Source organism: Carettochelys insculpta, chromosome 1, assembly GCF_033958435.1.
Source record: "Carettochelys insculpta isolate YL-2023 chromosome 1, ASM3395843v1, whole genome shotgun sequence".
Taxonomy (NCBI): domain Eukaryota; kingdom Metazoa; phylum Chordata; order Testudines; family Carettochelyidae; genus Carettochelys; species Carettochelys insculpta.
The window spans coordinates 228,734,399-228,756,375 of NC_134137.1; the positions used below are offsets into that span (position 1 = coordinate 228,734,399).

At 46.3% G+C, this 21,977-nt stretch overlaps 2 protein-coding genes across 3 annotated transcripts in view; one reads left to right on the top strand and one right to left on the bottom strand.

Annotated features, from left to right (window-relative positions):
* The window catches only part of GDAP2 (ganglioside induced differentiation associated protein 2), a 41,787-nt gene extending 22,229 nt beyond the window's left edge, over positions 1-19,558 (bottom strand). Inside the window, exons 1-5 of one of the 2 annotated variants that reach the window (XM_074983585.1) lie at positions 19,469-19,558; positions 17,060-17,306; positions 14,749-14,888; positions 6,652-6,805; positions 3,180-3,268 (exon numbers count right to left, since the gene is read on the bottom strand). In XM_074983585.1, coding sequence (XP_074839686.1) covers positions 3,180-3,268; positions 6,652-6,805; positions 14,749-14,888; positions 17,060-17,235 — 559 coding nt within the window. In that variant the 5' untranslated portion in view covers positions 17,236-17,306; positions 19,469-19,558. Of the gene's footprint in view, positions 1-3,179; positions 3,269-6,651; positions 6,806-14,748; positions 14,889-17,059; positions 17,307-19,261; positions 19,375-19,468 lie in introns of those variants that run through there. The other variant, XM_074983586.1, reaches the window with a different exon arrangement.
* A 99-nt stretch (positions 19,559-19,657) lies between these two features.
* Positions 19,658-21,977, top strand: part of WDR3 (WD repeat domain 3) — a 32,445-nt gene continuing 30,125 nt past the window's right edge. Inside the window, exons 1-2 of the mRNA XM_075000953.1 lie at positions 19,658-19,723; positions 21,383-21,585. Of these exons, the coding sequence (XP_074857054.1) occupies positions 21,415-21,585 (171 nt within the window). The 5' untranslated portion in view covers positions 19,658-19,723; positions 21,383-21,414. The remainder of the gene's footprint in view (positions 19,724-21,382; positions 21,586-21,977) is intronic.

The window sequence follows — 21,977 nt, forward strand, 5'->3', positions numbered from 1 at the left end:
CTTTTTGTTCTTCCCTCAGTGGATATGGCATACAATTGATCAGTCTCTTTATAAAAGCCTGAACATGTCTGAAGCCTCTTATCAGGTTCCCCTTTATCTTTTCTTCTCAAAACTAAATAGACCTAGTTTTTAAGCCTCTTCTCATAGGTCAGGTTTCCAAAGCCTTTTAATCACTTTTTTTGTTCTCTTCTGGACTGTTTCCAATTTGTCCACATACCTCTCAAAGCATGGCACACAGAGCTGCATACAGTACTCCAGCTAAGGCCTCACCAGGGTTGAATACAGTGGGACAATAAACTTCTACACACAGCTGTCCTGTTAATACACACCACCATGCTACTACACTACACCTGGCTACTGCTGTCATTTCTTCCTTCATGGAATCTCTCAGAGGCTGCCTTTTTCTCTCAGCTCACTTATCCATTTGATAACTACAGTATCTCAGACATGTATGTCCTTCTCACATCCATTCTCCTCTAGTGAAAGCCTTCCACTACAACACTCTGACCATGTCACATTTGGTCAAATCCCTTCAGGTACAGTGTTCATCTACTAATTTCATGCTTCTGAAAATTCAACTGCAAGGTTCTACACAATTTTGATCTTGCTTACAATTTTGCTCCCAATTCTCTCTATTCCCTCTCCTTCATGCTCTGTTCTGGTCAAGCCTGACTCCTCTCCACATCTTTTGGATGGCCTGGTTCCATTCATCTTTGGCTCTTCCCCTGCTGCTGCTCTTATTGGGAAAAGTTTCCTTCATAAACACCGAATGTCCATACCCTCTTCATCCAAATCTTTCAACACACACATGCAAGACCCCTCAACATTAAATCAAAAAGAAATAAAAAAGCCAACATCATATGAATTATACAACAGACCCTCAGCTTAGGAGTCTGAATGGTATTTTCTCAGTCATTCAGAATGCAAGTCTCTTGGGACTACTTTCTATTGGGGCTACTTTCTATGTATGGGACACTTCAGAATGGGGCACTCAACACAGAGGAAAAGTTCTTCTCTTCTTGCAAGCTTCCCTTCATGCTGAACAGGAACTGGTTACAGAACCAAAAATACTGGCACTAAAAGTAGGACAGCAGTCGCAAGGTATCAGCAACTGAATTTGTGGGCACATGGCCTCTGAATGGCAGAGGAGCCTGGCAAGTTTCCTAAGAGGAGTGGAAGACGTGAAATGTGTTTCAGAGCTCCCAAAAGACCCTCTCAATCCATTTCCTTGTAAGCCAAGCTCCAGCCTCTGGAATACTCTTAGAAAAGGTTACTAACATGTGTTGCGTGCAAGTCCCATAACAAGCCAACATGCATTGCAAGTTTCCAAGAAAGTCAAATGTCTCAAGCCAACCCCAAGCTGCGCACAAGCTAGTTTTCAATAGTAAAGGCTGCTCCAAACCAGTTCATCAGCACAAAGCCTCACAAATCAAGACACCAGCACAAAGGGCAATGCATTTGGAAATAAGAAACCCCAATGATTTTCTGACGCACTGGAGAAAAGAGGTGTATAGTGACATTTGTCACTCACTCTGTATGCCTTTTATTGTAGCATCCGACTGTGCACCCCTGTTGGCTTGTTGCAAATGTAAAGTGCTGCCAATGCCTTGGAGAAAACTTCAAAAAGTATTTTAAATTAGTTTGCAGATTTTAAACTATTTCCTCTCTCCTGTTTTCTTGAACAATCCAAAGCTCCAGCATAATGTGACGATGCAGCCAAGTTCCCTTCAACATTAATGGTCTGAGAAAAACTGTTTTGTAACCAGGTCCCCAGATGGGGATGTCCTCATGACGCAGATAGAGACTCTGGGCTGTGATCTTGTCAGCGCTGAGTTAGTAATTCGAAGATGAAAGCACTTGAAAAGAGGAGCGCAAACAAAGGGCCACAATGTCACAAACCATTACAGGATTGTATGAATGTGTAGAGACTGCAACTAAGACTGCTTCTACACCCTGTCTCCCATCAGAGAGAGCATGGTAAAGAGACAATTCCAAGCAGGCTAATGAGGTGCTTATGTGCATATTCAGCACCTCATTAACAGAATGGCAGCTGTGTCACTTTCAAAGTGCAGACTGACAGTAGAGATGGGGGCACCTTCGAAACAGGCGCCCCACTGCGACATGCCCTTACTCCAATCTAGTTTTGTGGGAGTAAGGGAATGTTGAAGTGGGGTGCTTACTACCAACCTGCTCCCCATCTCCACTGTCAGTCTGCAATTCAAAGTCTGCACTTTGAGATTCATGCAGCTGCCATTATGCGTATGAGGCACTGAATATGCACATTAGTGCTTCAGTAGCCTGCATCGAATTGCCTCATTACCATGCCCCCTCTGATGGGAGAGGGGGAGTGTAGAAACAGCCTAAGGCTTTGTGCACTTTGAAAACTCCAAAGCGCAGCCACAGCAATGCTTTAACATGGCAGTGTGGCCTGGACAGGAGTGCTGAGACAGAGCTCTGTCAGTGTGCTAGGAACACCATCTCCATGAGGGGAGCGGAAAACTGCACGGAGAACACAGCTCCCAGTGCTTCAGCCCAGCTTACACTGATGCTTTCCAGTGCTGTAACTTGCCGTGCTAGGGGGCGATGGGTGTGTGTTTTCACACCACTAAGCCAGCAAGCAGCAGCGCAATGAAGAGAAGCAAGGAAGGGGTGTTACCTGTTCAAAGAACAAACCCAAACAAATTAAATTACGTAGGCCTTTTCATGCAATAGCAGCAGTTTGGAGAAAAAGGATCCATTTCCCAGTATTCTGATGCGGTGAAATTCTCCGCACGTAAGTGGTTTAAACTACAGCAAAGCCTCACAGGGGCTAGTGCCACTGGGGAAGAACAGAACTGTGATTCACAAGGCCACCTTCCCTGCTTAAGTCTCTCTCAGCTCCCCTCTTCACCCTGAAGGCTCTTCCACATTCATGTGCCATCTGATGGGTACATGAAGCTAAAATCCAGCATGATTTCAAGCACTGGGCCAGTTTTACCTCTGGTGACAAATGCAGATTTCTGGTAAAACCATGCTGACTGAAATATCTAGGCACTTGCGACTTTAACTCAATGGAAGGCTCAACGTTCTGCTGCTTAACACTCCCATCCCACCCTGTTGTTATTTTGGTCTAAAGTGCATAGGACTGGGCTCCACGCGATGCAGTGTTAGGACACTGCGACCTTCCAGAGCCTACTTACGCAGTGCTATGTGGGTTGCATCCTCCAATGGGTAGCCTCTTTTCACAGAGTTTATGACGCAGAATCCCACAGAGGACATTGCCTGCTCCCTAAAGTCAAGGGGAGAAAAGAAACCCAGGCATGAAAACAGACAGAAGTGAACTATTGGCAGTAGGTGGGAAGCAAAAAGCAGATGAGTGGGTCAGATAAGGTACTAGCACTTCCCTCTTCTCAACTTGTGGAACCACTTCTGGTTAGCACAGAGGGATTCTCATCTTACAAGCCACAACAGGCGCGTTAGGTGGAGAAAGCAGGAAGCACTGCTTGCCCCCACTTTCTTCACTGATTTGCTCTTGAATGTTTCTATCCACTCGGATCACTTCTTCATATTTCATACCAAGCTCCCCATAAGATAAGACCCAGCTTTTCTCTGTTTTATCCACTTGACTAAGCCTCCTGTTTGCCAAAAAGAATTTTCATGGCTGCAAACCAGGGGACCAACAGAGGGCCGGTGAAAACAGATGGAAGGAAACTCAGAGTACTCCCTCCTTCCTGTGGGGTCTGTTGGGTATGCTCAAGGCTAGAATCCATGATAAATCTTAGGAAGATTATATGGTCCTCCACGCTGCCCCCTGGGGGTAGGTTTACACTACGAGTGATTCTGCAAATTTATTCCCAAGGGCTACCTCTACACTAGCACACTACGTTGAAGTAGCCTATTTCAAAAGTAAAAACATCAAAATAGGCTACTTCAACACATATTGTCTACACATCCTCCAAGGCTGGTCCCATCAACATTCAATGTCGAAGTAGTGACGGGGAACGTCAAAAGGAGCCACCCCAGAAGGAAATGTGGAGCGTCCACACACACAAGCGCTCTCTGTCGAAATAAGGGGCTGTCAAAGCCTGTAGACCGGGTCAAAGGCTGGACTAGCCGCTCCCTTAAAAGTGACCCTCCCAGACACACTTGGCCTGCACAGGACGAGGTCCGCAGAGCCGACAACTGGTTGCAGACCTTGTGCACACAGCATGGACCCCCAGCTGCAGCAGCAGTTGCTGCTGCAGCAGTCAGAAGCCCTGGGCTAAGAGCTGCTGCACGCAGCAACCACAGAGCCCTGCAGGGGCTGGACAGAGCATCTCTCAACCGCTCAGCTGATGGCCGCCATGGAGGACCCCACTATTTCAATGTAGCAGGATGCGGACTGTCTACACACGTCCTACTTTGACGTTGAACATCGAAGTAGGGCACTATTCCCATCTTTGGATAGGAATAGTGATTTCGACGTCTTGCCACCTAACGTCGAAATAGCGCACGGTCTGTGTAGACGTGACGCGTGCTATTTCGACGTTGTGCCAGCTACTTCAAAGTAGTCGGCTAGTGTAGATGCACCCAAGATGTTATTCCAAAATAAACCATTCTGGAATAATGCATCCACACTAAAGGGAAGTCCCAAAATAAGCAAAAGTTATTCCAAAATAGAATGTTCACACACAATAGAGCCTATTCTGGATTAGAGCCCACCGAAACACTGCTTCCAGGGACTCTAATCTGAAACGCTACGTCTACATAGCAGTGTTATTTTGGAATAAGTGAAGAATAGCGGCCTTTATTCCAAAATAACTTTGCTGTGTAGACACACCCTGAGTGTGAAAATAATTATTTTCACAGTAACAAGCATTCCTACTGATTTGTTATGCTGTTGGCCTTTTCTCTGCAGGAAAAGCAAGCTCAAAGACTTTTTAAGAACTGAAAAGTGCAGGTCTCCAGCAACTGTTTAATAAGCTCAACCAAGATCAAAGCTGGTGACGGCCAATTTTATAAATTCCAAAGTTCTTATATTTTGAAAGGTGACTGTCACCTAAGGCCATTTAGTAAACTAAGTTTTACTTTTCTCCGGCTTTGCCACTTCATACAAAAATCAACCCCTCCCACAAACTCAGAAGGATCGAGTCTCTATAGGACTCTGTTTTCAAGGTATCTTGATTCAGAAATCTTGTGTCCAAATCACGTCAAAGCTTACAGCAGTCTCCTCAGGCTCAGTCTAGCAAACAGTTTTAAAGCATACAAGATTGTAGAGTTGAGGAAACTGGGGGATTCTGGAAAAAGTGGGCTTATTCTGGAGACTATGAATCAGCTATCATTGCACCATAACAAACAGATCTTCAAATATCCCAAAAAGTTGTTTTCCTTTCTCTCTGAGAAACCACATAGCTCCACTCTTAGATGTTACTCCTTGTTCACTGTTTATCACAAAGGTGCTGCTCAAATGACAGTAGCTGTCATAAGGGAAGAACTTTCAAGCATTCAAAAGCCAAAAGGCATACAGCACATTTGAACACATTAAAATCAGAAACAACCAAAGACAAAAGGTAAAAGCCATAAACTAATAATTTATGGACTTAAACACCCTGATTCAGGGTGTGAAGATTTTATGGGATTCTCTGCAACACATGGAAAACACCAGGATAGGAAAGCACTTCTTCAGTCTTATAGCCACTCAGCACTACAGGAGGCGTACAGACACATATTGAATTATAGATCTGTAATGCCATTATGAGTAGCATACCTGCTAAGACAGGCATACTTGTATTTCAGATTAAGGGGATCCCCCTCTCCAAACATACAGCATTATACATTTTTGGCCTTCTACACTATTTACAAACTGGAACGGGAGATGACTGGTCTTTCTCTAAGGCAGCAGTTTCCAACATTTTCAAGACAGCGACCCATTTTGACAATTCAGTAAGACTTTGTGACCCAAGGCAATTCAATACCCAGGGTGGGAGAGAGAGAGAGGGGCATTCTCCCCATCACAGCCCCAAACGGCCCCGCCCCCAGACCTACCTCACACAAGCTCTGCTGCTGCCCCGCCCCTACTGCTCTATCACTGGGCTGCTGCCACCTTCTCTGCACAACTCCCCACAACTATCCTATTCCCTTCCCCTACACGAAGTGTGGGCAGTTCTCTGCCCTGTCACACTGAAATGGGACTCAGTTTAATTGGTTTAGTGGCTAGATCCCTCCTGCTATCAGTTAAACCAATTAAACTGAGTTCCATTTCAGCACAGCAGGGCAGGGATTGGGAATTGAAGGAGTCAGGTGGCAGCGTCCTGAGCTGCACATGGCTCCTTAAAGAGCCACATGTGGCTTGGAGCCACCCAGCTGGCAACCCTTCCCTAATCTAGTGGCAACCCCTGTTTGGGTCGGGACACATAGGTTGGGAATCTCTGCCCTAAGGCAATCTGTATTATCTTTTGGGCAGGCTGGGATGTGTGTCTTGATCTGGTATAACAAAGTCAATTGTGCTTGCCTATTTTCTCTCCCTTCAAAATGGCAACTCACATACCCAGAGTATGGCAATGAGAGAGCAGAGGGATCCCAGACTCTGCCTCCATCTGAGTGCGCACTGATAGGTGTTCACACCCACCTAGATTCTGCCTACACCAGGCAGCCCAGGAGCAGCGTGTAACAGACCCAGGCCCATGTACTTACTTTGCAAGCTGTAGGACATTACGGTAGCAGCTATACAGGGAGCTCTCAGCTGCTGTGCGATATTTGCTCTTGTATTTGGGTCCCACGGTATGAATAATGAATCGTGCAGCCAAGTTGAATCCTTTCGTCAGTTTTGCCTCCCCCGTCCGGCATCCTAAGGAAACATACGAAGGATAAGACACAGAAGTCTTCATAAAGCAGGAAGTAAAGCACCTCACTTCTCTTCAGCACTACACCAAACCCCACTTTGCAGCGACTCACTTCCACCTCATTAGTTTCTGTTTCTTGCTATGATACTATAGCAGCCACATGCTAAAGATGTTTCCTGCACCACAGGATGGTAAGATGCTATATACAGCAATTCAGCTAGCCTGGGGACGTTCAGTCTGCTGACCTGGCTTCAGTCTGCTTCTCAGAAGCTAAGTGCTGAAGCAGTAGAAAAGAAGCACTGAGTAATTCAATAAGCTGCATATGAAGGCCTAAAACAACCTCAAACCAGTATATTGGAGAGACAATTGCAGTAGAAATGTGCTACACAGACAAACCCAGATCATTTGAAAGCATTTGGTTTTGGGCAACTGCTGTCTGATTAAGCATCTTGGTACAGGAGACAGAGATGGCCCCATTAATTAGCCAACTTGTGGTTGGCAAAGCTATTAAAGATGAATGAGACCTAGCAGCACATTTCCTGCATGTCACATTGGAGAATAGCGCATAATTGTTTCTTGTGGTTTAATCAACAAGGTTTTCAACAGCCAGGTTTTGAACGTCTCCAGAGAGGCCAAAGAAATCACACTATCCAGAAGAATGCTGGGTATTCCATATACATTTTTATTGTTCTATTTCATGCCCTTCCTCTTGGAAAATTTGTCTCCCACAGACAGCAGTGTTTCCTTGCATACACATAGCCTTATGGGAACCTTTCCCCCCACCCTCCTCACATATTTGTAGCCTTCTGGGGACCATTACTAAGCATCTGTTTTACAGCCTGTGGCACACTACATACTTTGCAGTGAGTAATCTGGGCTCAAATCTATTTCAGTGGATTTAGACTTCTTATACCTTTAAGGCAGAAGAGAAGAGCCAATTTACTAGCCAGGAACTACAAGGGGTTTTCTTCTCAAATCTCCCTTTAAGATTGAGACATACTCCAGGAATTCACTAGTATAAGACTGGCTTTTATAATTCTAACCCCTCTTAAGGAGAGGGGAATTTACTCACACTGGTGAGGTAGAATAATATTATTCCTTGCAACTCAAAGAAAAGTATTTCCATTGTTCTACACAACAGAACTGAGGCGCATTCGCTCCCTCTCAGCAACAGCCCCACCTGCTGCTTCCCCACCTCTTGTTGAGAGCTGAAACACAAAATAGGCGATTGCTCCTCCCCCACTAAACACCACACTTCTTCTGGTTTCTTGATGTAAACCACTATCAAAGTAGGGAGGTCACAGGTTAGAGAATGGAACAGTTTCTATAGGTGAGAGATTGAGGGAGGTCCAAATCAGAGTATCTATATCTCAACCCGTAGAGGACTTCACCGAGAGGTGGCAGATGCCTACTGAAATCCCCCTTTCATCAGGCAGAGAGGAGAATTGAACAAGGGTCTTCCACTTCCTGGGTGAACACCCTAACCACCGGGCTGCAAGTTATAAGAGAGCTTGTCCTCCTCTGCTGTGTGTGTGGAGTTACCTGGCTTTTGCCCATGCCAACTAAAGCAGACTTGTGTTAAGTGGAGGAGGACCCACCTTCCCCTGGTCTGTGTATGGTACAGGGGATTAGGCAGCACAGAGGTACCCAAATGCCTATAATGAGGCAGCAGGGTGCTTACCCAGAGAAGGAAACACACGCCTGGACAACTTTTAGCACAACAGGTTGGGTGCTAAGTCTACGTCTACATGGCAGATGGCGCCAAATGCCAAAATAGCCTATTTTGAGTTTAGGCTGCCATGTGGTTGTAATGTGAGTGAGTTTGGGCACCTACAGGGTTAGGAAACAAGAGTTTAGTAGCCCTCAATGTTACCTAAACACATGCTTAGGCACTTAAGTGCCTTTGAGAGTGCCATCTAAAGGTCTCCATTTTGCCCTTACTGTTTGAGAACAGTGTTTGGCAAACTGTAGTCCACAGAGCCCCAGGAACACCGGGAGGTCATGGGCCCTCCTGATCAATTCCTACTCCTCCTGGGGTTCAGGCAGGCTCCCTACCTGCCCAGTTTTCATGCTTCCCAGAAGCAGACACCAGGACCCTGACACCCACAGGCATATGGATGACCAAGGCGGCTCTACGCACTGCCCTGCAGCTCCCATTGTCAGGTGGGTGGGGGATGGTGGAGGGGGAGGCCCGGGCAGCACCTGTAGTCCCAAGGGCAGCAGGTGGAGCTTCCCTGGCTGCCTATATATCTACCAAAGGGCTGCTAGGCTCTAGCAGCCACTTCTGGGGAGCTCCGGTAAGCACCATTAGGATTCAACATTTCAACCCCCTTCGGCATCCCAGTCCCAGCTTAGACTAACTTCAAGCACCCCCTTCCCCAACTACTTGCCCCAACCTGGAACCCCTTCCCAGATCCTAGATCCCAAATCTCTCATCCCCAGCCCCACCTCAGAGCCCTCACCCCAACTCCCTGCCACAGCCCCAGCAAGCAAGGCTGGGGGCGGGGGAGAGCAAACAATAGAGAAAGGGAGAAGGAGTGAGCAGAGGGAGGGTCAAGAGCTCCCTGAAAATATTAAGTCAAAAGGGGGATCCCTTGGGTTGCCGAAGTCTGACAACTGCTCATTAGATCCGATCCATCCGAGTGGACGGGATGACAGAAGCAGCCCATTAAACTTTTTTCCTGTGCAAAACAATAGAAAATGACAGGAAAACAGGATGGGAAATGAAAGTGGGAGAGAAGGAAAAAATATCTGATATTATAATATGCTTCTGTAGCAGCAATCTCTCCTTACTTTGCACTTCAGCAGTGCACGCTACCCACAGATCTCACTGTAGGATATAAGAATTTGGCAAGCCCATTACAGATTGAACCTCAAGCCTGGCATACTCTCTTCCAGCAACATCCGTAACCTAGCATGGATTTTAGTTAGCTGAGCAACCACTTGTCATTGGCGAGGCCAAGTTTCCCATGGTCCTACAAAGTGTGTTTACAGCCACCAGTCCTGACTCTGTGTTCTGTGCTGTTATTTAGCTCTTAATTACCCCTAAATGTCCTTGATCTCCTGTGGTTCAGCAAAGATCAGCTCCCAAGGGTGCTGGACTAGAGAGGTTCCACCTGTATTGAACGATGTTACAATTTTGGAATAGTTGCACCTTTGTCCCCCACCCTAGTGGCTGCACAAGGGTTGCGCTCTCAAGTCTCAGGCCTCAAGGTAACCTTCCAGATCTCTTGCCAGATACCCACATTTCTCCAACTACTGACTAGAGGTTTATGGTTTCAGTTCTCTTGCACTTATCTGTGTTTCTCGTGACACATCTGAGTAAACTCCAGCACTTACATTTTGCTTTCGCTCCAAGGGCTATGACCAGTGTATGCCAGTGGTTATAAACAACAAAGAATTCTTTCAAAACAAGCATCTTTATTAAAGGGCAAGAGCATGCAAAAAAAAAAAAATTAAAAATCTAAACTTATTTAAGCTTACCAGGGTCCCAACGGCCTTTATGAGAGTCCCTAATGGGTTCCAAAATCTTTCAAACTCTTTTCCAAAGTTTGCCTTCCCTTGTCAGTTTGTAGATAAAGAGCTTTCCTTTCCAGCAGTTCAAATTCAGCCTCTCTGTTTCCATTCCTCTTAGAACAGGTAAAACCATTCACTGTCCCTTTCCAGCATGGGTAAGGCTTCAAAGGCTGGGCATTTGCATAGCCAACCTTATGATTCTGCATACTTATCACCTTCTAGCGATTCTAGATTGTATGTGAAACCCACTTATCAAGCCAGCAACACAAATATATATAATCTTCAGGGATATAAGGTCTGAACATTTTATGGCCCATTGCAAAAATAACAGTGAAAATTTTAATAATTTCAAGGGCTGGCTCCAACAGATGAGAAAAATCAATGTTAAATACAGCATTCTTAAGACATGCCAACGTTTGTCATAAGTATTATGACTGTTTTACAAATTAGGAGTGAAACACAGTGAAGTGAGCTGGTTACAAAGTAACCAAGTGGTAAAAATCAATGTAGCCAAGATCTCATTTTACACAGTGCTTGCTCGAGACACTAGACAATCCTCTCCCAAACTTTAGATAGAAGACTCAGACTTCTCCGTCAAAGGATGTTTTGGATAGAAACAGAGCCATCTACTAGAGCCTTACAGCAACTGAAAGACTGTTCCTGTACTGCCATCATGGGATATTTTTAATCAGTTGGAAATACTTGAACAATACGGAAGGGCAGTAGATGAAGACGATAAACTGACAGCAGTTCATCTAGAAATTTAAGCCCCTCTCTGAAGTATTTCTGGGTTAGAGGAAGCTGAATGGAGGAATCAGCTCAGCAATAAAAGAGAGCACTTGGCGCCTCCAGGCTTGAGCAGAAGCAGCATGTCACATGCTTTAAGCATGACACTTTCTCAGGGTTTAGGGAAATGAGTGGGGAGAGGACGTGACAAGCAGAGAAACGTCCTGCAATAACTTTGGAAGATCATGCTATAGTTAAGTGATTGAAAGGTTCCTATAGCATTGTGGGTAGGGACTGCATGCACTTCGGGTGGAAAAGCATAGCCAGAGCTTCCCTAGGAAGCAAACCCAAGAGCAGCAGTTCCCAGACTTCTTCTGGTTGTGGAACGCTTGGACATTACAGTGTCTCCACAGAACACTTCATTTTTTTTTTTTTTTGTACATCATACTAACTACGAGGAACTCTACTAGTGGATAATAATATTAAGTATAATTATTTTAAGGTGAACACAACTCAACAAATAATGAAACCAGACATTAACAACACACACATAGCAGGAATGACAGATAAAACCTAAATAAAATCAGCACACTTAATTAAAACATTTAATGTGATGGATGAGTGGGTTAAGGCTGCAGAGGAGGTGGGGGCGAGGGGTGGAGTTGAGCTTGGGCCAGGGGTTGAGCCATGGTCATGCGGGGCTAGGAGGGGTTGAGCTGTGGCTGCACAGGGTTGGAGATCACGGCAGTTTAGCCGAGGCCAGGGAGTTGAGATGCAGGTGTGCAGGGCTGGGGGCGGGTGTTGAGCCAGGGCCAGGGGGTTGAGCTTTGGGCACGTGGGGCTGGGAGATGTTGAGCTGGTGCCAGGGGGTTGAGCTGCAGGTATGCAGGGCTGGGATGTTTGAGCCACGGTGACATGGGGCAGAGGAGGGGTTTAAGCCAGGGTTCGCTGTAGAGCTAAGCCAGTGGTGAGCAAAACTGTAAAATTAAGCAAATTGCATCCCAAAATTTATTTTTTCCCCTGAGAACAGGGAAGAGACCATTATCAATCACTTTAACTGGCAAAACGCTTTGCAATAGCTCACAGACATAGTTTGGGAACCGCTGACGTAGAGAATGACGATAGCAAATCATTTATGTCATAACGCCTTCAGAAAGATAACGCCTTGAGAGGATACTCACATATCCTGGTTCAAGCTGGATTCTTCAGACACCACCATAAAAGGAAGGACTTTTATATAGTCGGTCAGATTTGGGTTAAATTTAAACTGATTCAGAGCCTTTGTTTTGGTTCCTGATTTAAACATGGGCATGAACTTGCCACAACAAGGAAAACTCAAAATCCAAACCAAGAAACTCCTTAGTGATTTAAAGGATACAGGTGACAAAAGGGATTACACATTAAAGTTACAACTCAATACACAATTCCTTTCTACTTCTCTTGTGTTCAAGTAACTAATGTGAAAATGCTACAATTTGTGGCACAGCCTTACTCTGCACGCAATATCAGAGGAAGGTTTTCTATAGTTGAAACTGACCCCTCTTATTTTCATTAACCCCAAAGTGTTCCCTGGAAACCATCAGCAACCTAGAACCACTGGTCTGAAGGATGTGTTGTAGCTAACCTGGGAGACTATGGATTCAAATTCAATATTGCTACCAGTTGAAACTCCCAAATCTAGCTCTCTCTTGTCCAGCAACATCCGTCGTCCGGCAGGACCACGGATCTTGCAGGACCAGAGAGTCCCAGGGCTGGGAGGAAGGAAGGGCCAGCCAGGACAGTGGCAGGAGCCCAAGGCAGGGCAGCCACAGCTGGTCTGGTGGCAAGGGGACTAGGTGAGCCAGCAGCAGCCGCCAGGGAGCTGCAGTGAGACACTTGCTCCAGGCTGGGAGTATTGGCCAGGGCTGGCCGGACAGGAAGCTGTCCCAGAGAAGTTGCAGCAGCAGATGGATGGAAAGCCCCTGGCCTGGGAGCAGCAGCTCCTCCCTGAGGCTTGGTGAGAAGCCCCACGCCAGGGAGCGGCGACTCATTGCTGGGGGCTGGGCAAGAAGCTGCAGCTGCGATAGGGCAGAAAGCTGCCCCCTGGGGAAGCTGTGGCTGGGGTCTGGAGCCAGGGAGTGGGTGGAGCTGGGGAGCTGCATGTGACAGCCAGAATGAGAACCTTAAAACAAGGGCTGGAATGCCAGTAGGTGGGCAGAATTGACCACCCCAGTCCATAAAAATCCCTGGTCCAGGACAGCTCAGGTCCCAGGGCTGCCAGATCAGGGAGGCTGAATCTGTGCTACAAAGGTTGAGGATGGCAAATAGTGCACCACCTGGTATGGGGAGAAGAAGTTTCAGAGGGGCAGAAGGCTAACCCCAATTCTTATACAGAGTGCCTTACAGAGCAGGGAAGACCTCAGATTTTTAGGATCCCTCCTGAGGATACTCCCTCTCCAGCCTACTCCAGAATAAGCAATGATACTACATTTACCTGCAAAGGAAGAACAGCTGCATCAAACCTGCTGCAATTCAAATCTGAGGCTCTAGATAATCCTGCAGTGTCAATCATACTTCAAACTGTGCCCAACTGCACAAGACAGAGCTTACTGTCCACAATAAGATACCTACTTCTGTCATTTTCAGATATAGTTTCACCCTCCTTTTGATTCTGGGTTACTCATATGAAAAAAACTGAAATCAGGAAAATGAGGTGAATATGTAAACATAAGAAATGAATCCCATCTCCATTTAAATGGTGGCCATGGACTGGATTAGAAATATGTCCCTTCTTGCATGTCTTGGAAAACATAGCCACCACTTTCCTACTACAGGACAAAGTCCTCGACTTACTACTTACAGAAAGATCAAGATCAAGTAACTATACTGGGTTCAGGAGATACGTATTTAATTACAGATGTGTCATAACTTCCTATAGGACTACAGCAAATTGCTAATCTCTGATACACTCAGCTGTAAAATAGAGGTCTGTAAAAGAATAACTTGGCTACTATTTGGAGGGTATTCTCATACTAGACTGGTAATACAGAAGTATCCAGTTAAAAACAACACTGTAATTAAAGATTATGTCTCTCTAGTAAAGCAAAATCGCCAGGCTTCCAATTTTAACATGATTAAACTGGCTTATGGAACTATTTTTGTCTTAATAAAGGGGAAAATGAACAAACTGAGGAAGAGGTCACTCTGTTCTACCACGCAGGGCAGGAGCAATTTATCTGGTGCTTAGACACTTGTTCCTAAAAGATTAGGTTTCACGGTTGTGGGATAGCAGCATGTATAGAACCTACTCAATGTGAATTCTTGTTGAGTTTGGATTTCTGTTGTAGTGAGCATCTCATTAAAAAAGGAACACTACAGCAAGTAAGCATAAAAGTTTAGTCTCTTCAGCAAGTGCTTTCCTAACCACTCTTTTGGAGAACAAGACATCAAGCAGCTTCAGATAACAAGGAGATAACTGTGTCCATCTTCTAGTAAAAGCTCAGCAACTTGAACGGATGCCAGACACTTTTGGGAGACTATACTCTGATTTAAAAATGGAGGAAATTGTCTATCATAGCCTGTCCAAAACTTTTCTTCTATTTTCAAATTAAAGCCAGGTAAAGGAAATAAAGGCACTTGTGTTTTGTGCATTTTCCTTGCACTTCAAACCCAGAAACTTCTGCTACATACTGGCAGCTGCATTGCTTTAGAACAGGATTCTTCTTACCTTTGAGTTTTTGGAGTTCATCTCTTAAGTCAGGGCCAGCATGCATGAAGATGCTGTCAGACACTGGATTCTTATCTGTGAGAGACTCATTGCTGGTATTTACTATGGCTGTGCAGTTCAGTAAAGCTACATTTCCTTCCCTGAGAAAACAAAGCCATTGAGTGTAGGTTAGATACATGAGCTTGACAACACACAAGTACTTCTTGACCACCAAAAGGTTATCACCTTGCTTCATAAGGCATTGTAATCCTCTCTCCCACCCTGCTTGTGAGAGATACTTCATAAACAGAAGCTGATGTTGGAAGGAATCAAGGTTGGTAAAACACTGCATCATCATAATAAAAGCCTTAAAAAGCAATGAAAAGTCAAGTTTCAAGGAATTTTTTCATCCACGTCCCAATGTCCATACACCACATACCCACAGATTCAGGGTCTTCACAATGAACTTCAATCTACCTCCCGCGAATATGGAAACAGACCACAGACTCATAGTTCTTCACGGCATAATTCCACCTTTACTGCAAATTCCTGCTTTCCCAATAAGCAATACACTGTTCACTTAAGCAATGAGCTGTAAAAAAGTTGCATGTTAAGCTGTCAGGGAGTTTAATCTGTTGTCTGCAGCAAGCCTGATCATCATATGGAGGTAGAAGTAAGTTCCTGGCAACAATGCAGAGTCTGCCACTAGAAGTGTGCAAGGTTAGAGTACTCTATAACTTGGTATTTTCTTACTTTTCAGGATACATAGAGGAGTTCTGTCACACCCCCCCCCCCAATTTTACTTAAACAAAATGTTATGGAATGTCTTGCATTTTTAACATAGAAATGAGGGTCTTTGGAGTGATAAGGGAAGATGGACTCATTTTTGACTTTCCCTGTGGCATATGAGAATATAGAAGGAAAAGTTAGGTTTAAGGTGGGTGAGGGGGGAAATATTAGAGATTTGGGAGGCCCAATAAGTCTGTCTTTTGTTTCATGAATACTAGTATTACACTATCCATACTTCTTCAGCCTGTCAAATGTTGCACCAGATTCAGTGGGCCAGCCTCAGCTCCTCTGAGTAGTGGAACCTCTGCTGAAACAGTAGAGCTCTGATTTTAAAGAAAACCTTCCAATCATGAACAGGCTATTACTAATACACTGCTGTCTTACTCTGCTTAGTCAACTTACATGTCTATCTGTAGCTGCTCAGAACACTAAAAAGCTACAGCAGAATGAAAAATGACTGGGGTCAGCTGAGTTTTCATTGCTAGTGTTGAAAAGCTTGTGGACAACTGTGAAACTGACAAGATTCTGGTCACTTGTATTCTGGTGCTGCAAGGGGGAGTGGTAAGTAGGATTAGAAAGACAGGCACTGAAGGAACAAACTGAGGCTCAGACAGGGAAAACTAGAGCAGCATTACTCCTGCTCACCCAAGCTTGGAACAACTAAGAGGACATGTGGTGAATAGGCATCGATGAAGCCAGAGAAAATTACCCTTGTTTTGTGCAGAACCCAGAAAGTTTCGGAGAAAGGACGTATGATCAATTCTGCTAGACACTGGGGATCTGGAGGCTCACATGAAAGAGACATATGAGCTAGGCCAAGAGATCCCATCTCAATCCCACTTCTTAGTAGCTGTGGAAAGGGGGTTGGGGTTAGCGGCTTTTCAGTTTACTCCTGGCCCTGAGAGTTCCCCCCACTTTTCATACTTGTGGTCTTCTGGGTATCAGGTGTTGATAAGTGAGAGTGGGTGAGCAAGGGAAAGGAGTAAGTTAGCTCACAAAAACACGGTTGAGATGGACAAATTTTGGAAGAAGAATACAAACTTGGAGAACAACATAAAGAAAGCATATGGCAGTAGAGAGATAGAGAAGAAGCAAAACAGGCCCTGACAGTACAGGAAAAGACAGGCAATAGTCTTTGACAGGAATGTAGAGAAGAAAGTGAGATGAAATGAGGAAGCACAGAAGGTAAAACAATTGCCAGAAAAAACAGTATGTTATGTTTTAAAATTGTATGCAAAGAAAGGTGGTTGATGATAAGTTACACCCAGGTATATACATACACATACTGTGTAACAAATAGTACAGAGTTATTTTGTTCTAGCTGATTATGGAAGGCCTTCTGGGTTCCTCACCCGCCCTTTAAGCCTTTTTTCCATCTTTTCTCTTCCCAGATTTCATTGAAGGCTAAACCGCAAGGGAAGAAAGGAGAAAAAAAACCCTTATGTCAGCTTTATTTTGTGGTGGTGACCATTTTGTTAGGCCCTCTGTCATCACTGCATTCATCACCGTGGTACTTAAGAGGCCAGAGTTATTTTAAACTTACCACAATATTATTTTTGCATTAATGTCTTTCCTATATGGGAAGGGTGATCTAACATCAAGTTGTGGTTTTTCAAAAGGAGTTTTGTGGGAGTCCAGTTGGTCTTCCTCACAGAAGTCATTCCAAGATGGCAAAGAATCAATATCCACAAATTGGGAAGGAGCACCCAAGGGATCCATGGAATGGAAACAGCCACTCCTCTTTCCAATACCTCTTCAGCTCCCCAATTCTCACTGGAGTCCTTCTGGAACTTCAGAGGAGAAAAAATAGGGTCACAGACTTAGATTTCCACTGGGAATAATTCTGAAGATTTAGACTTTTTATAAAGCAAAGCTGAAGAATAATTAAAGCATTTACAAGTAGCAAGGTTGTTAAAACAGATAGCATATAGGTTGGCAACAAATTAGCCTGTCTGATCTTATTTTCAAATCTCAAAATGTTTGTACTTGATCTCACTATAAAAGTGAATTGTTTTGGAAAGAAATCTGAGCTAAAATTTGTTTTTGAATTATCCAATGGCAAAAAAACCTCATTTTCCTCACTATAAAAAGTTATTCCAGTTTGATTTGTGAATCTGAATCTTAAAAAAAAGGATGAATCTATGAACTCCACCTTTTGCAGAAAGCGATTCAATGTTTTATGACAAAAAGGGCAAAATTACACACCTTAGGTACTCACAATGGGAATGATTTTTCTTTTGTGGCTACCTTAACACTTAAGCATCCATTACTCTCAGACACAGCATCTTCCACTGCTGCATTTTCCCCACTTGTAAAATCAGCCTGGACATTCTGTACAGTCACAAACACTGATAGAGTGACTTGAAATCTAGCAGTGCTCTTAGATACTTCACTGACACTCATTTCTTACACAGCAGCATTTTCAAATAATGACTTCTACCATCTCTGATTGAGCAGGAGAGTCTGCCTCAACATGGCAAACAATGACTTAAACCCCATCATGCATATCTTTTTCAACTCCTATCTGGGCTACAGCAATACAATATACCTGGACATAAAGCACTCAGGAAACTCCAAAGAGTATGGTAAATTACAGCATGTCCTCAACAACCTGCACTACTACAAACAAGTATAGTAAACACCCAATATGCACAATTCCCACTTGCACTTAACTTAATGCAAGTTAAGTGCAAGTTGAAATCCTGTCTCCAGCTCCACAATCCAGCCCCTGGCTCCTCCAACCGGCGGAAGCAGGGGAAGAAGCTGCTCTGCCACAGCTGTCTGCCTCCCCGCCTCCTCCAACTCGCAAACTAGCATGTTGACAGACCAAAACAGGGACCAGTGAGGAAAAACTGTTTAGAACCCAATGAGAAAATAAATAGTATTTTACAACCTACACTCTCACATCTAGACATTAGCCTCAAGTGCACTGAAACTCTTAGATCCAGTTTGCACTTTTTGCACATCTCTTCTTGGATCACTGAAGCATATCCTAGATTCCACATGTGCAGATAGATTAATAAAAACCAACAGAGATGCAGAAGAAAAAGCAACAAACTGTAGCAAGCAGGGCAGATCTGAAAGGAAAAAATAGAGAACTAAAAATATGTAAGTTGGTTAAAACAATACATATTGGGCATTGGGCATGAACACGAGCTAACAGCCTGACAGGTACAAGTGTGAGGAAGAAAGGAGTTTTTAGGGGGATACATGGGTATACAAATAGGAATATTTTGGTTAAAACAAAAGCTAGACTGAAGAGGGAGAAAAAAATAGCCCATCGTTTTTCTCTTAGAGGTTTCTGAGGACTCAGGAAAAGCTTCTGGCCTAACACTCATCTTTTGCTTCTGCCTCTGTACCATTAGGAATGCCTGGGGGAGCGATGATCCAGAACACACCAATAGGCATCTTTATCGTCTCCTAGACACCCTGCACCGTGAAGCGCCGACAAAGCGGCTACTACCCCGTAGAGGACACCGGCTCCGCCCCAGACCCGGTTCCTGTGGGGATCCCTGGCACGGGGCCTCCCCCAACACAGACCGGAGAATGTCCCTGACAAACGCGACGCTGTTCACAGCGCCCTAAGAGCCCAGACAAACGCCCCGACACAGCGCCACCCTCCGCCCAGCCCAGGGCGCCAGGTCTCCCCGCACCCTGAGCCCCGACCCACCACAGGGCTGAGCCGCCTCTCTCGGCGTGGGGACAGCGAGCTCTGCGCCGCCCCGGGAGCTGCCCCAGTCCCCACCTGCCGGGCGGCGCGGTCCCTGCGTCCCTAGGGCCGCGCTGCTCAGGGGGCGTAGCCCAGCCCCAGCCCGGCCCTGAGCCGCAGCCCAGCGGACGCGGGGTGGCGGAGCGGTGACAGACCGCCCAGCTGCAGCGGGGGAGTCACAGAGCGACCGGCCCCGCCTAGCAACGCCCGCCCCGGGGACTCGCCCTTAGCAACCGCACTCACGCGCCGGCCCCGCTCCCCCCATCTGGCGAGAGGGTCCTGGTGATAGGAAAGCGCTCAGTGTCATCACTCGGGAAGTCAGCCCAGAGCCTGACCCTCCTTCCGCTTCCGGCTCTAAACCCACCAATCCGGTGCAGAACCAGCGGGAGGAGGCGGGATCTGACGTCACCTCCGGGGGGGGCCTTCCGCCAATCCCTCCTTTGCCTTGGTCGGCGGCTGCTTCTCGTGGGTGCGGGGGTTCGGCGGCGGCACGTGGGGGTGAGTGGGGGCTGGGTCCCTGTGGCGCTGGGAGCCGCACGGCTGCGGGGGGTTGGGTGTTACAGCGAGTGTGGCTGGGTAGTGTCTCCCCCTGCCGCGCACCCGCTCGCCCCAGCCGGACGGTGCTACGGCGCCTCGATCGCAGAGGGGCTGGTACGGGTGGCGCGACCCCCCAAGGGATCTCGTTCCTGCGCCGGGTGTCAATTGGGGCGAGCGGCGCTAGGCGCCCCTTCACACGGACTGTGGCAGCGGCCTGCGGCTCCCCTAAGCCCAGGGGCAGTGTCGCAGAAGCACCTGAGAGGGACAAAACGAGCCCAAGCCCCCGGAGCCTGCAGAAAGCAGCGATCAGGGCAGTTTGTTGCGGGTGGGGAGATTCGGGGGAAGGAGCCATGGTGCAGATGTGACCGTGCAGTGCAATAGGGGGTGTGGGAGGGTGAAGGTAGTGTCGAGCTGGCCGTGCAGGGCCATCAGGAAGGGGCGAGCTTGGCCGAGGCTTTTTCCGGAACGGGGATGGACACAGCCGGAATGGAAATTGTATGGAGGCCCCGGGTAGGGAAGCCTGAGGGCAGCTGTGCATTCGCATACGACCAGGCCCCCGCCCCCCTCCAAACCTCCCTGCTTTCTGACTGACCCCGCCAGGATCCCCAGTCTCTAGCCCAACATCTGTGTTCCCATCCCCTCACCCTCTTTTTGTCCCCCATCTTCTATTCAACCCCGAGTCTCTTGCCAGAAGTTATCACATCCTGTATAAACCCTTCCATGCTCTCCATTTTCTGATCAACTCCCTGCAGCCTTTCAACCCTTTATCCATCTCTCCCCCTGCCCCCCAACCCTCCAGTTCCCTAATTAACTTACCCTGGTCCCCATGTCCTGACTATCACCCCCCATATTCCCTGTCCCCTGACCGCCCATCCCTGGACTCCCCGCACCTTGTCCAGACCCCCATTTCCTGACCACGCTTCCTAGAGTACTAGAGCTGCAGCCACATCACCTGGAACACTGGGGTTGTAGTGTCCCAACTGTTCCACCCAAGCTGTGGGGGAGCTGAGGCTGCAGGCAAGGTGGGGGGTGGAAGGGGAGGGGGCTGGGGATGAGTTGCCTCTGCTTGCCAGGCTTCCCTGGAACTGGGCTGGCTCCATCTGGCAAGGGTGTTCCAACCCCACTCCTCAGCGGGAACTCGGGCTGGACCGAAGGGTCCAAAGGGCTTGGATGTGGCATGTAGTTTGTTCCCCTCTGATCTAAATATTGTTTTTTGGTTCTAGGTGATATGTATGTGAAAAGATTAAAAACAAAATACGTAGAGTAATGGTGTTGAAAAAGGAGGCATATGATAATTGCCTGCAAATACTTGCTAGGTCGAAGGCATAATTTAGGATGGTCCAAAGTGGGAATAATTAAGGCTAATTGGATCAAACTGCAGAAGAAAAATGTGGTCTGAATAATGGAAAAACTTGGTGCAATGTGGGGTAGTCTCCCAAGAGAACTGTTGAGAACCCCATTGTTTAAAATGTTTGTCTACTCCAGTTTTAATAAAAATAGAAGAAGTTCTGTAGAAGAAAAGTGGACTTAATGTCAGATCAGTAGGCCTTTTCCAGCCCTGGTTTATCTTTAGATATTCAGTTCTTCTCATTGTTTCCTCTGTCTTCTCTTTATGTGCAGGTCAGCTCCCTCCTGGGTCTGGAAATTGCACCATGGGTCTCACCAAGCAATATCTGCGCTACACAGCTAGTGCTGTGTTTGGGGTGATTGCTAGCCAGAAAGGCAACATCGTCTATGTGACCCTACGGGGTGAGAAGGGCCGTTATGTGGCAGTGCCAGCATGTGAACATGTCTTCATCTGGGACACCCGGAAAGGCGAGAAGGTGATGAGCTGTTTCCCACTCTGTGAGCTAGAATGGAGTGATGCTACTCTGTTGTAAGACAATGAGACAAATAGCTGCATGTGTTATCTTTTGTGGAAGCTTCCCAAGCTAAGAGATGAAATAAACTTAGAAATAGTGGCTTTTCGTGTGCCAGACATGTTCAAAGTAGTCAGTGACCCTCTGCTCCTTCATTAGCTTGGGAGCACATTCTCTGGCATTGCGATACAATGATCATACGAAGTACCGGGGTAGACCACAATGGAGAGGAGATTCCAGGTTTCCAGTATACAAAGTAACCACGTAACTCAGATCAAGACTGAGTTTGGAACATGTAGGCTACGTCTACACGTGAAGCCTACATCGAAATAGCTTATTTCGATGTAGCAACATCG